The 14,962-nt window shown below is 44.2% G+C and overlaps 1 protein-coding gene and 1 long non-coding RNA gene across 2 annotated transcripts in view; one reads left to right on the top strand and one right to left on the bottom strand.

Moving 5' to 3' along the window:
- LOC128779282 (uncharacterized) overlaps nucleotides 1-14,962 on the bottom strand; it is a 217,114-nt gene that overhangs the window by 125,295 nt on the left and 76,857 nt on the right. The window lies entirely within an intron of this gene.
- Nucleotides 450-13,610, top strand: KRT23 (keratin 23). Its single transcript, XM_024573173.4, has 8 exons — nucleotides 450-926; nucleotides 5,679-5,761; nucleotides 6,457-6,613; nucleotides 7,674-7,835; nucleotides 7,922-8,044; nucleotides 10,766-10,986; nucleotides 11,812-11,843; nucleotides 13,224-13,610. Exons 1-8 carry the CDS (start codon nucleotides 531-533, stop codon nucleotides 13,316-13,318), a joined length of 1,269 nt encoding a protein of 422 aa, XP_024428941.2. The 5' UTR covers nucleotides 450-530; the 3' UTR covers nucleotides 13,319-13,610.

Below are 14,962 nucleotides of genomic sequence, written 5' to 3'. Positions count from 1 at the left end.
GGGGCCTGAGATTCTGTTCTGCTCTGGCTCTTCCCTTGGGAGTCTCTCCCACCCTCACTTTAGAGCAGGGATTTATGTGGAGGGGAAGGGAATGTGTGTCTGTGTATTTAATGTCTCCTTTATAAAGGCAAATCTGTCCTACACCAAATAAGCTTTTGTGGACTTTAATCTGCCCTTTTCAAATAAACAGACAATGGAAAAGCTCCACAGAAGATTAAAAAGACACCTGAGACTAATACCCACCTAATGTCCGGGCCACACCTCCGGGTTACAACTGGAAGGGAGAAACAAACTGGTATATCAATGCGGCTCCAAACAACAACAGTGTGTGTGAAGGCCTGGGGCGCCTCAGGATTGACCAAGAGGAAACACATGTTGCACAATGATACGATCTTGTTGGTACAGTTGTCAGAGAAGGGAACTCCCACAGCAAAGGGCATAAAACCATTCAGGGCAGTCTGGGGCAGCTCAGTCCTGTGGTGCCAGGGAGCAGAGCAGAGCCCAGCCCCGCCCCACACACAGATGGGACCATGAACTCCAGCCACCGCTTCAGCCACATCCCCTCAGGCTCCCTCCATGGCACAGGAGGTGGCTGGAGCTGGCCAGGGGGCTTCCCCCGGGCTCCCAGTGTCCATGGGGGTGCCGGGGGGGTCCGCACCTCCCTTTCCTTCGCCTCGCCAAGCTGCCTGCCCCCTGGAGGGTCTTGGGGGTCGGAAAGAGGCAGTTCCCTCCTAGGCGGAAATGGGAAGGTAATGATGCAGAACCTCAACGACCGCCTGGCCTCCTATCTGGACAAGGTACGCGCCCTGGAGGAGGCCAACGAGAAGCTGGAAAGTCGCATCCTGAAATGGCATCAACAGAGAGATCCCGGCCAGAAGCAAGATTATTCCCAACATGAGGAAAACATCAGCAGCCTGCAAGAGCAGGTAAGATTCTGGGTGACCCTGGAACGCGAAGGGGGGTGCATTTCCACGGAACCAGGCAAGGAGAAATCAGTATAAAAGGCAATTGCCAGAAAAATGGCAAAAGAGCTCAAAGTAACTGTGAACAAAAGCAATGGAGGATATTTTCTTATTACACCTTAAATTTGGACTTAGGAATGTCTGTTTTATTTCTTTAATCATCTGTACATAAATTATGTGGAAAAATTCTAAGGCAACCATCTGCTGCCCAGGGTCACTTAAGATCTGGCAATAGAAAAGTAACGATAAAGGCTGGGGTCCATTCCTCCCGTTCGGGGCATAAGGTACAAGAGGGCGTCTGCTTTCTCACCACCTCAGTTCGGCTCCACCCCAAAGAACTGGCCACAGTGTGAGGACCCGGCAAAGAAAAGCTGAGCTATACTATTCTGGAGATCACATCTCAGAGCTGTCCCTCCACGAGTAGATCCACCATTGTGACATCCAGAACACTCCTTTGTGAGGTCTGCTAGAAGTTCTGAGTTTCTAGATGCTAACAGTTCTGAAAGTGGCATGTTGCTAGGAAAAAATAATAACAAGATGAGCATAATTTTTGGAATCTTAGAGTTAGGATGTGTTATGGAGACTTCTTCAAAAAATAAATAACTTTCCAACCACATATGTTAAAAGTTAAGCTTATACTTTCTGGGACAGTTCATAACATTGGCTGCGAGTAGAGGGAATCCAGTCCCCTCATCGGTTAGCTTTCAAAGCTACGTACCTTCCCCCTTTGGAAAGCAGTCCCAGAAAATTTCCTGCAAGATCACGATTTAACCTAATCTAAAAAGGGAATCACAGGTTTCCGATATTTATACAATATTATTTCTCAACACTCAGCCAGCCTTGCATGAATATAGGAAGGACCAATCAAGATAACATAAATCCGTCCACATAATAAACACTAATTATTGAATAATCAACGTAATAACTGACTATAATTACCTTAACTACATAGTGCATGGTTGTCTTTACAGAAAAAACAAGGTGACTCAACAAACCTCATCGTATTTTCTTTTCATTAATAAAGTTGCCTTGGTTTTAGAACAGAGGGAATAGAAGGCTTTTGCAAATGGACAGCTGAGAATATAACTCCCAAAAGAAATGTGAGATTAGGTCTGGTTGAATCATTCATTAGCTGATAGCAGAGCTGAAGGAGACACTTAGTGAGCACTTCCTGTACGTCAGGCATTGTGTTGGGTATTTAATACACTTATCGGTGCCACCCCAGAGTTTTCTGCAGTGATGGAAACGTTCTGTAGCATCTGACTTAATTCTCACAGCAGCCCTGGGGAAAAAACTGAAGCTCAGAGAGTGAAGTAGCAATCCAAAGGCTCTAGCCCTGGCCAGGTGGCTCAGTTGGTTGGAGCATCATCCCATACACCAAAAGGTTGCAGGTTCGATTCCCAGTCAGGGCACATGCCTGGGTTGTGGGTTAGATCCCTAGTCAGGGCGCATAGAGGAAGCAACCAATCGATGTTTCTCTCTCACATCAGTGATTCTCTCTCTCACCACCCTTCCTCTCTCTCTATAAAGGGAAAATCAATAATAAAATATCCTCAGGTGAGGAGAAAAAAAAAAAGAAAAACAAGAGCCAGAGGTGGGACTCTAGCCCAATCCTGTTTCCAATGGCCTCAGTTTCCATACAGTGTGGTGCTGACTAGCCTGCCCACCTCATGCAACCATGACACTGTTCATTAATAAAGATAATGCATTGCATTTGCATTGTTAATTAGGCAACACACACTTCATACACATCGTTTCATTCTGTGAAGCAGGTATTTGTATCCCCAGCATACGGATGGGTAGACCGAAACCAAGGGGTTGCCTAAATTCATTACAGCAGAATTGAGAGGCGTGAACGGGGCCCATGGTGAGGAGGGAGCAGCTTGCTCGTCCTTTAGGTGGCCCTGGATTCTGGGTTCTGACATCAAACAGGAAGCGGAAGCTTCTTCAGCTTCGGTTTCCACTCTTTCTGCATTTCTTACTTCAGTTGTTACATTTTCTCTATGTTTGAAGAAAACAACTCTTTGAAGTTCAGGTTGTCTGTCCATCGCAATCTCCCCTGTTTGCAGGTGAGAAACCAGAGGCCCAATGAGGTCCTACAACTACCGGGGGCTGACCCCTTCCCGGGCCCTGATGAAATGTTCTCAGTAGATACAGCACTCTCCTGCCCCCACCTTAGGGATATTACATACTATTCAAAGGGTCTATAAGTAATTGAGTTCAAAAATGAACCCATTCCTTTTGAAACGCAGAGTTGGACATAAAGAGGTATTGGAATGGCTCACAGTAGAACTCTATTTGGCATTTTGGATTATGATAAAATATCCTACTTTCCTCTCCCTGGAGCAATGATGCTGCACTAACACACCAACTAGAGTCTTCTAAAGAATTAAGTCAGGGCCTCGGGGAGAATCCAGGTGACTAACTGTAACACACAATGCAGAAACGATGCCTCATACATTATTTCTCAGTCCATCTCAGAAATTGCAGCTGTGTCACAATACTGGATCAGTAACCCAAACAATGGGAAATAGTTTCAGTTTTTAAATGAGCTCTGTATCAAGTACCTTTCAGAACTCATCACTCATGTACTATGAGAATGCTGGCTGGGGGAGTCAGGGTCATGATGTGGGCTTTGCAATGGCTAAATGATCGATTTAACTCATTAAATAGGGTACTTTTTATTCTACAGAGTGTATAGGGAATGGTTTCTCTAGATGGCAACCAGCAATTCAGTGCTCAACTAAGGCTAGCCCTAGGGGTCCCTAGGCCTTTTTGAATGAAGCTACTTTTTTATCACCCATGAGTTTAGACAATGCAAAGAGGGAAAAGCATTTGGTAAGACAGTGCCTAAGAAGCACCATAGAGGGAAGAGAGGAAATAGTTACTGAATCTCTTTTAGAGCAAAGGAAGAAGCCCTAGCACCATTTGGAATCCACCGAGGGAAGAAAGGAGTTGTACAGGGACAGCCAGCCTGGCTATCTCCTGCCACACAGAGTTTGAGGATGCATCTCCACATATAAATCTGGGATTTATCCAATGCAGACATTGTCTCTCGTTACCAAAGTGCTCGATTTTAAAGAAGAAAATTCTGAACTAATTGGGTTTCAACTAATTTTTCAGAGTGTCTATAGCATGCCCAGAAAATGCTAAGGATTTTACATGACTTTATCTCTTCTAATCTACTTCTCATAAATCTCTGAGAAGTGGCTACTGTAAGTACTGTCATTGCCATTTTATGAATGGCGAAACTGACACTTGGCCGGCTCACTCAGCTAGGGGACGCTGGAGCAGGATCCCAGGCCCTGCTCTTTGAGTTCCAGGCCCACTGTTACCACCACCTCTGAATCCTGCTATTGTGCATTCATGATACCAAATTCCACATAATCAGTGAAGCTTTGAATAGGACCAGATTTTTAAAAGGTGTCTTTGTATTCAAGTATAACTTTGTCCTAAGAAAATTCTTTCTAAATAAAAGAATTATTTGTATCAAAACAATGGAATGTCACAGGATTCTCCAGCTCCAAATAAATTACAGAAGTTTAGAGCTATGACCTCTGAGGTTACCTGTTTCTAGTACAAACTCCTAATTTAACAGATGATGGAATTGAAGCCTAGGGAGTGGAGAGACTGGCCCAAGTTCATGCCCAAGGTCAATAACAGGAAGTAAAAGAAGAATGTCCCAGTTCCTACTTCAGCACAATATTTGGTACAAAAGTAGTGTTATACCTTGGACATTGAGACATCTTCCACCAACTTTCCTGGAGACAGCGATATACATCAAACGTGCTCTTTTTCCCTGATTACAACTACCTAGAAGTATTTACAAATCCCATATGTATATACAATTACTCAGGTAGACACTTTGAACAATATTTTTCTTTTTAAAGTAAAAAAGCCTATAAACATCCAGTGAAAGTCTTTGACAGGAGGCTTTAACACAAAGTTTACTAAGCTGCTTCATTAGGTGGTAAAGAATTATTTCATTTAATATTTTCAGAGCTACACTTGGGGCGTTCTCATCACGGAAAAATTGACAAACACATACCTACAAGTTTCATATTGACTATAGTTACTTTGGATAAAAAATAATTATGGTATGTGATGACCATCATACTGTAAAATATATTTTTAGTTAGCTTAAATGTATTACAAAATACACTTAAAATTAGTTTCACAAATGTCAGTGATACTTCGTAGCAAGTGATATGTTGGCTCGGTGTCACAGACCAGAAACATGAATGCGATCACCATGAAGAATTATGTTCATCTAAAATAATTATTTTCCTGTAGAGGAGCCAAACTAATGGTCACAATAAGAAAAGGATCAGACCTCAAACCACTTTTGCCATCTTCCATGTGGACGAGCTTAAGCATAACAACAGTAAGACATATTCACAGGGCTAGACCGCTGGAAGGCGTTTCGAACAAGGACACAACTTCCCCTCCCTGTACCACCCTTTCAGCCCTTGCATCTGTCCCAGCCTGTCGAAATTCCATGCAAAAAAGACAGTGCAGACCATGTCCTTACTATAAACTCATTCTCATGCTTTGTCCCTAGTAAGCGTTTCATACATATCTATTGTCGATTGTCCCAATGACAGAAAAACAAGCCATCTGTGCTAACAAATCAGACACCCAGGAGACTAGCGGGCAGAAATGCAGCTTTCCGGTGCAGTGCGTCCCGCCGCAGGGCTCTGGGTGCGTGTTTTACAGATAGTGGACGGGAAGCTGAGCAACGCGCGGATCATCCTTCTCATCGACAACGCCAGGATGGCAGTGGACGACTTCAGCCTCAAGTGAGTTCCGTCCTCATGGTGGGGCGGGGGGCAGGGAGGATGGGGGTATTTTGCTTTTGTTTTGTTTTGTTTTCTGGGTTGTTCTTATTTTCATTTTTGTTTTGCAGAAGGGAAACTTATCTTACCATTAACCACATGTAAAAATCGTACAAAATATACTGAAAAGGCATAACAGGAATAAATATTTGATTGGACCCTAGTTTAAACAAATCAGAGAGTAAAACACACTTTCTGCTGTAAGAAAATTTGAATACAAACCAAGAATTAGATGGTATTAAAAAGTTGCTTTTAATGTTTTAGGTGCAGTAACATCATTACGCTTATTTCACTAATTACACATCTGTTAAGAAAAATGTCTTTTTTTTTTAACAGATGCATTCTGAAGTACTTAGGGGTGAAATGTCATGTCTACAATTTACTTTAAAATACAGATTGGAATATAGATGAAGCACATAGGGTAAAATGTTAATGGTTGCTAAATTTAGGTGATGGGCACATGGCTGTTTATTATTTTTTTAAAAGGAGTACTGAGTCACCGTCACAGAAAAACATGCATGAAGGACACATACAAAGGATAAACAGCACGTATTAATTTGTTGCCATTAATCCTACAAAGTCACCTCTAAGCAAAGGGGAATCTGTACAAAGATCACAGCCTTCCAATAAGTGTCCTCTTCCCTTCCTCCCAACCAAAGGTATGAAAACGAACACTCCTTCAAGAAAGACTTGGAAATCGAAGTCGAGGCTCTCCGAAAGACCTTGGATGATCTGACCATCGTCACAACAGACCTGGAACAGGAAGTCGAGGGGATGAGAAAAGAGCTCATCCTCATGAAGAAGCGCCATGAGCAGGTGGGACTCCCCCGGAATCTTCAACACGGCTCCTAGTGTGCACGCTTTAGGGGATTCAATAGCTACAGAAAAAACGACCATCTCTATGCCGGTTCTATTGTCCTTCAACCTACATAATCATAAGAAACCATACAAACATCTAATTTTTCCAACTCCAACCTAATCTACTCAAATATCAAATACAACAGCCAGGATATAACCACAATTAACAAGAGCTGGGTCAACAATTTTAGCATGCAATGTTTACCAAGATTTGTTTGTTAATATGATACTGTAGGAATAAGGGTGTGAGGCTGAACTTCCTTCGTTGACCCAATGTGCAGCAAACTGAGGGGCAAGAGAATAAAGAGAATCTACTACTAACCAAGCTATGTATGACTAGTGGCAAAAGTCACGAATCCTAATTTCCAGAAACATTTAACCAACTTTTGAGAAGTTAGCATCCATCAAAAGCCCTAAGACTTTGATAAAATGATAGAAAAACAATCCCTATTTTAGGAAAACGGAATTGATTATGAACATCAAAGCTACTTAGACCATGACTGTTAGTTAAACCTTTCCTGTGGTTTCTTGGTTTTCCTGATATCCAGTGGGGGTCAGCCCTATAGAACCCTAATGCACTGATGAGATTTTAAAAGCCTCTACGCCTTTAGGCTTTGGATTACTGAACTGCTTCCCAAGAGCTTTAGCCTGTGCCCTGAAATGTCCGACTTCTTCACTGTGCCATCACTTCACCCGTGAATATTTGCTAATGAGTGCTTTACACACTGTGTAAGCACAATTCATGCTAAAACCTTTTCAACCAAGGATGAAGTCAGCAATCATAGAGGCCACTCCATTACCTGTCTGGTCCTATTCTTTATTTTATATTAAAAGTATAAGAGGAAAAAATTTGTATGTTTTGTTATCAATAATGAATAACTGAGGAGCCAAACCAAAGCAGTGAGACAGTAGCAACCACAGGAGATGAGATTTTAAAACATCCATTAACTGCTGCCAATCAACACACTTCCTTCTGACCATCACAGCCAGTTCATTCTCTTTCTCTGTTATTAAACAGGAAATGGAGGAACAGCATGTGCCAAATGACTTCAAGGTCAATGTGAAGGTGGATAAAACCCCAGGGGAAGATCTGGTTAAGATCCTGGAAGATATGAGGCAGGAATATGAGCTTATGATGAAGAAGAAGCATCAAGAACTGGATGCTTGGTATAAAGAGCAGGTAAAAGGAAGGTGCCCAAACTTCCCAAAGGTTCCATCTCCATGGGGTCCAATGCCAATGCCTCTGCTCTTTGCTTGGTCTCACAGTCAGCAGCCCTGGCCCAGGAGACCACCAGTCCAACTGCTGTGCAGAGCAACCAAAGTAACATCCATGAGCTGAAGCGCACTTTCCAGGCCCTGGAGATCGACTTGCAGGCCCAGCATAACAGGGTGAGTCTGAGCTGAAAATCCAGAGTTGGGCACCACCTCCCCCACAAAGCCTTCCTTGTCCTCTCCCTCGGGCCCAACTCCCCAACTCTGAGACATCTTTCACTTCCCCCTTACCTTCCAAAATATTCATGATGAGAACAGAAGTAAGAGTTATCATTGGTTGAATGTCCACATTGCGTCAGGTGGTGTGCTCGGGAGCTCACTATATTAAATGTCATCAGTCCTCACATTAACCTTTCCCAGTTGGTCTAGTGTCCCCACTTTAGAGATGAGGAAACCAAGCTCCGAATAGTAAGTGAACTGGCCGAGGTCACACAGCTAAGTCAGTGGTGAACCCAGGTGATCTTTTGGGGGCAGGGCAGCTTTAGACTCCCATAATCTCTACCAGAGCTCTCTCCACTTACAACCAGACTGCCCCTCTCAAAACCTAATACAAGGAAGTTCTGGGGCCAGCTGACAACGAAAGTACTGCTCTAGTCACTGTGTACGTCTTATTACCCAGCAACCTTGTGAGTTCTTGTGTCTCAGTCACTGCTACGATCTTCACGGTTTTTAGTAAAATGTTGTGCATCCATGTCGTAAGCACTCAAAATTCACTGAGGAAAATCTATCTGAATCTTCTAATCATTCATCAATATCATTCCTGAGTGCCTCTGCCCTTGGTCTTGGGAAGAAACTACTAGTTCATTCTGTTGCAGGTGCACATGGTATATGGCTGTTATGTTTTAGGAATCAGTGATGATGAACAGACATTTAAAATCTGCACTCTCAAGGTGATAACAGTGCACACAGACATAATTAGAGTAGTTTACAGCTTTCAAAACATTTTAATATAACAGTATTTCACAACTGTGCAAGTCAGCAAGGCATTTATACCATTTTCATGCTGTCTACTACATGACACTATTCTATGCACTGAGTATTTGATGATAAAAGATTTTATACCCTAGCAGGATAATAGACTATAAAGGCACAAAATATGTAATATGTAAGATGGAGAGAGTGCTGCCAACAAATAATGCGCAGGAGAGAGGTGAGAGGCACAAGGGTGAAGAGCTGCCACTGTAAACCAGGTGGTCAGGAAGGGTTTTACTGTTGAGGTGACAGTTGAGCAAAAGCCTAAAGGTGGTAAGGAGGGGCATGATGTGCTGCGGGCTGGTGGAGGAACAGCTAACGCAAAAGCTGCGAGGCAGCAGGCTGTCTGATGGGCTGGAGGAACAGCAAGGAAGCCAACAAGGCGGAACAATGAGTGAACAAAGGGAAGAAGAGAGGAGGGGAGAGGAGGGGCAGGAAGGGGAAGAGGGAGAGGGAAAGGGAGAGGAGGCCATGGGGTAACAATGGAGCCAGGCTATGTAGCCTTGACCCTTGGAGGGAGGTCAAGAGGAATTTGAAACCACAGGTACAGACAACTCTTTAAGGGGCTTTATTGTAGGTGCAGGTGAAGGAGAGCAGGGAAATTGCATGATAGCTAAAGGTAGATATGGATCCAAGTGAGAAAACTGTTAAGGTGGGAGAAATTATTCTATTTGAAAGCTGGTGGGAATGACTTAGCCGAGAGGAAAACATGGATGATGCGGGAAGGCAGGCAACTGCCCAAATGACCGGAGCACAGACAGCTTGTGCGTAACAACAGGAGGGAACCGGGTGCCCGGCTACAGGTCCAGGTGCAATGGTGGGAGTCTGTGGGCATTTTCTCCTCATGGCTTTCATTTCCTTGGTGACACAGAGAGCAAGGGCATGGGCTGAAAGAAAGGACAGGGAAGAGGGAGGTTTGAGGACAGAGAAGAATCCTCCTCTGGGAGAACAGGACAGTTTCCAGACCAGGGACATTTGGTTTCACGGCCAGGAGCACTGAGGGCCCCTGAGTGTTAGCAGCCATGATAAGCGAGGGTGCCCGGGACTACTGGAGTCCCTCTTTAGGTTAAAGTTGCGTGCCCCTGAGCAGCGGGCGGTAAGTCCAAACACGACCGGGACTTCAACTCAGTTCTCTGCATGCTGGCCCGGCACCTTCATTTTGCAGCTTTTACAATTCCCTCAATAACGACAATGTGTCACCACTGTCATAATCAAAAAGCACTGTTTGCAACTAGGGTTGCCAGATTTACTGAATTAAAACACAGGACACCCAGTAAAATTTGAACTTCAGATATAACAGGGGGACATATATATAACAAAATATGTCCCAATGAGATATTGAGGCAATATTTAGGACACACTTGTACTAAAATCTACTCGTGCATCTGAAATGCAAATTTAATAGGTGCCATCTGTTTGATCCGGCATCCCTACTTGAGACCATTCTCTGAAGATGCAAAGGGACAGCAGTCCCAGTTGCCGTTTCCTGCCAGGAGCTTTCAACCTGGCCAGAGACAGATGCCAGCCTAAGGAGGCAAGAGCAGATCAGGGCAGGCAGCACACGCCCAGTCCCAAGTGAGCAGCACAAACAATAAACGCTGCAAGCATGCAGTGGAGGTGCCGAGCGAACCCTGACAGAGAGGTTTCATGCCAAGAAAGTGGGCTTCAAAGGTTCAGACTCTGCCCAACTCCTGATGACCCAAATCCCAAACCTATGAGCCAGGCTGCTTCTCATCTTTGTGTCCCCAGCGGCCACCAAGACACCTAGCAGAGGATCGGGGTATTCTAGCTACTCAGCGAGCACACATTATTGAATCGATGAGGCCATCAGTCAATTACTGTTAGAAACATCATTTCCTCTTTCAGAAATCTGCTCTAGAAAACATGTTATCAGAGACCCAGTCTCGGTACTCCTGCCAGCTCCGGGACATGCAACGGATCATCTCCCACTATGAGGAGGAACTGATACAGCTGCACCACGACCTGGAGCAGCAGAACAGTGAACACAAGGTCCTTCTGGGCATCAAAACCCACCTGGAGAAGGAAATCGCCACCTACCGCCAGCTCCTTGATGGGGAGAGCCAAGGGTAAGGCAAGGCTGGCAGTGGAGGATGCAAAGGGCATCCAGCTCTCGTGTGTACGTTCACCTACCTTATGGTTCTGCCTGCGGTCCTCACTCTAGAGCAAAAAGGGTCACATTGAATTTCTCCTGAAGATACTTAGATCGGGTTGTATTTTGTTAAGCAGCAAGTGCGAATTAATCAGGGATTACTCCCAGGACACTGAGATTTGAGGTCAACAGTTGAAATGAATATATTAAAATCTCTGGAAAGAAACAACCAAGAAGGTCTGGCTCTAGTGTTTCCCAGTGGGAATGCACACAAGTCGGGTTAAAAAAAAAAAAAAAAGGAAGAAGAAGAAGAAGGTTGGGGGAGTATTTTAGCCCGAAAGCAAGAAGCAATTCATGAGAGATTGAGGTATCCTGATTTTCAACGTTATTTCTGACTACCTCGGGAAATAACAATACCTGTCCACAAAAAGGGCACATTCATTCTATGACTAAGAGAAAGGGTTGTAAGTTTTTTAAAAATATGTAAAGTCATCAAGAAGCCCCAGGTTCAGACCCAGACCCTGGAGAGGACCCTGATGAGGGAAGGCAAAGCCTGCAAGTGGCTAAAAGGATGCAAGGGGCCCATAAGACTGACCCCGAGGTTAGCAGCAGGCAGTACTCACTGCCTTCTGGGTCCAGGAGGGTTCTCTCATGGGCTCATGGCCTTGAGATTAATTCAGACAGCCATCCTCATTAAAGAGGTACAGTGTGACAAGCAGGCAAAGGATGCTAGTTCAGCGCAAGAAGTTTCTATGATTATTGCTAACACTAAAGTGAGTGTTAATCTTTATCACTTTTATAGGACAACGGAGGACTCTAAGCCGAGTGTGAAAGGTAAAAAGTTTTTTCATTGTTTGAATCTACTTGTTAAAAACAAATCAGCATGTCTACCCACTCTGTAGCATCCCTAATCTTTCGTGTTCTCCCAAATGTCCTGTGTTCAGTTTTCCTTTTACTCTCAAATGGCAAGGAATTCTTAATTAAATTAACAAATCAGATAAAACAGAACTAAGTGAGCTCTGAATATTGCCCTCAACAATGTATATGAAAGCTCTTTGCAAGCAGTAAAGTAGATAAAAAATAATCATTAATATTACTATATCTTTGTCAAATAATGGGATCTGTTTACTAAGCTCCTCGGAAAATACAAGGAAATAGTTTCACATAATTTCCCAACTACATTCTGTTGAACGTTAGTGTCCCGTGAGATTTTACTTGGGTGTTATGAAAGGCGTGTCCCATGACCAGATAGGGTTCATCCTCTCGGCGAAGAGCTGTGCTGTATTTCGGGGTGTTCAAGATGAAACAAGGGTTGAAAGGGCACTATTCAACGAGAAAAAGGAACAAGAAAGAGAAAGAAACAATAATAGTTCTACTTTGTTTAACCCAGTGTTCCCAAACATCTCTGATCTGGGAACTTGACTTCTCAGAATGCCTTTAACATCTTTAACATCTCACAGGAAAAAATGCCAAGAACCCAGCCTGGAACGAGTGGCACATTCTAATCAGTCTGTGGTAACAATGTCCTAAGGCATTAGATTCTGAGAATCAGAGTTCAAGTAACCACCACAGAACATCTGGTCTGAAGGCTCCCCCTCTGCAAGACCCCACAGACGGCCCTTCAGCCTCTCCTTAGCCATGCCCGGGGGTGGGGGACCCATTATTGGTGAGGTGGCCCAATCTACTGTTGAAGATGATTTTATCAAAGTTCTCCCTGCATCTGTTAATGGTTTCAATTCTTCCCTCTGGTTTAGAATCAGGCTGTTGATGTGTCGACAAAGCACTTACTCCACTAAATCGTGTCTTTGAACCCTGTGATCATAATAAACGTGACTGCCGCCTTGCCGTCCCCTGCATGGCATTCTGGCTAGATTGTAAAATGAGGTGCCCAGAACAGCATGTAGTGCCCTCCATGCTTACAGAATCTGTCGTGCAAGAGCCACAAGGCCCGGTGAGCAGAAAGGGCTCCCGAGTGCTTGTGGTCAGTGACGAGACCCTGGATGGGGCACGCCTCGGATGAAGGCCTTGACCTCCAAAGCATGGCACTGACAAGACACCCTCATTTCCTGGGGGCGGGAGGAACAACTCCCTTGGTGAGGCCCCTTTCACTCCAGCAGAGACAGCCACACTGCCCAGTGATCATGTGGGAGGCACGGGGACTGTTTGGGCGGTCGGGGAGCCTGGCAGTGACCGCTTCATTGCTCTTCTCCTCAGAGTCTGCAGCTCCGAAGATCAAGGCCATCACACAGGAGAGCATCAATGGAAGAATCATTCATTCTCAAGTGAAGGAGATCCAGAAGTGTGCATGAGGCTAATAAAAGCTTCTGCCTATTGTACAAACTCTTTTTCTGCCATGAAAAGTCCTTGCCCAGACACAAGTGGGTGAGTCCCAGGTGGTATCCTTGGAGTTAATCAAACTCAGTGGCTTTTTTTCTCCGTGACACTCTCACCAGACATTCCATGGTGATCTTAATATACTGCTGATCTTTTTGAATCAGAGTGTGAGTTCATGAGCTTAAAGCTTTACTTTCCTGCTGCAATCTTCAGATCCCCATCCCTGTGTATCTGTTTTGTAGCCAATAAACCTCCATAACAACTGTATCCTGTCTTTTTTATATCATATGGCAAGGTAAGACCTCGTGGTCTCCTCCTAACGAGGGACACTCAGAGCATCATCCGTAAAAGATCCAGGGCGACCTTAAGGCTTCGAACACACCCACAGCAGCCAAGTGTCACCTGGCAGCCATGCAATTTAGGGACAAGATGTGGCTCATGAGCTTCTCGAGACTTCTGCCAGTGGGAAGGCAGGGGTGGGGGGACAGAGAAAGGGTGACTTGCAAAGCCTCATTAAGAAGGTGAGATGACCAAAAATTATTTTATCTCACATAAAAATTGTTAATTAATTAATTAATTAATTGAAAAGCTTAGGGGTCTAAAAGAGTTAAAGCTAGAAAAGAGAATTTGGGGGGGGGGGGAAATTCTTGTTACAGATAGATGCTAAGACCCAAAAAGGGGAAGTGGCTTGTCCAATGTCTGCCTTACAAACACCTGGATCCGGAGTAGCGCATGGGGGTGCAGTGGGAGTAACGCACAGGACTATGTACCTCTGTCCTCTGAAGAAGATGTCATTTTCTCAAACTGTACCTGTGTGAGTCCTTGTTCCAAGGCTGGTGCAGAGGAGCAATGCTGCAGGAAAGGAAGCTAGAAATCTGCATATCCACCAACACACCATCAGCACGTTGTACGTGGAATTACAGGACAGTAACGCATTACGGGACCACAGGCACAGGCTAGTCAAACTCCCCCATTCCACAAGCAAACTGAGGCCCAGGGCAATAAAGGCGTTTAACCCACACACTCACCAGGCTGTGTGGCTGGGTCTGGATCCAGCTCCCTGGGCTCTGCTAATGGGGCAGCTTAGCTCCACTGTCATCTACCAGGTGGACAATGGCCCGTATATTTTTTGTCTCTAAGTTTTGATACTCTTTTGGAAAGGAGTGCTTTTGATATTCTCTGAACTGAGCATCTGTAAAAACTGGATTAGTCTCCCCTTTAAGGCAATAATTGATGTTTCTGGTTCTTAATGCCCAAAGAATCTGAACTCAGGCAAAAGGAACCTAGGATATTTACATCATTGCAAAAGGTGTTATTGATTTAACTGAAATACACTAATTCTCTGGGGTAAAATTATAACTTTACTGTTTGATTACTTGAGAGAATCTCAGAAATAACCAATACCCCAACATCTTCAATGAGTTTTCTTTGTGGAGACTTTTGATGTTTTCTTTGGGGGGCGGGCTGGAAAGAATGGACCCACACCACACGTCATTAGTTCTTTTTCTGTTTCATTTTACTATGAGAATGTCATGCCAATAAGATATTACAGTCTCAAAGCATATCTAAAAACAAATTTTTCTCTATCCCAGCACCAATTCACTCTGCTATTTTAGATA

Source organism: Desmodus rotundus, chromosome 9 (assembly GCF_022682495.2).
Source record: "Desmodus rotundus isolate HL8 chromosome 9, HLdesRot8A.1, whole genome shotgun sequence".
NCBI classification, from domain to species: Eukaryota; Metazoa; Chordata; class Mammalia; order Chiroptera; family Phyllostomidae; genus Desmodus; species Desmodus rotundus.
The sequence above is the reverse complement of the archived record's forward strand: the minus strand, read 5'-3'. Positions and strand labels throughout refer to the sequence as shown.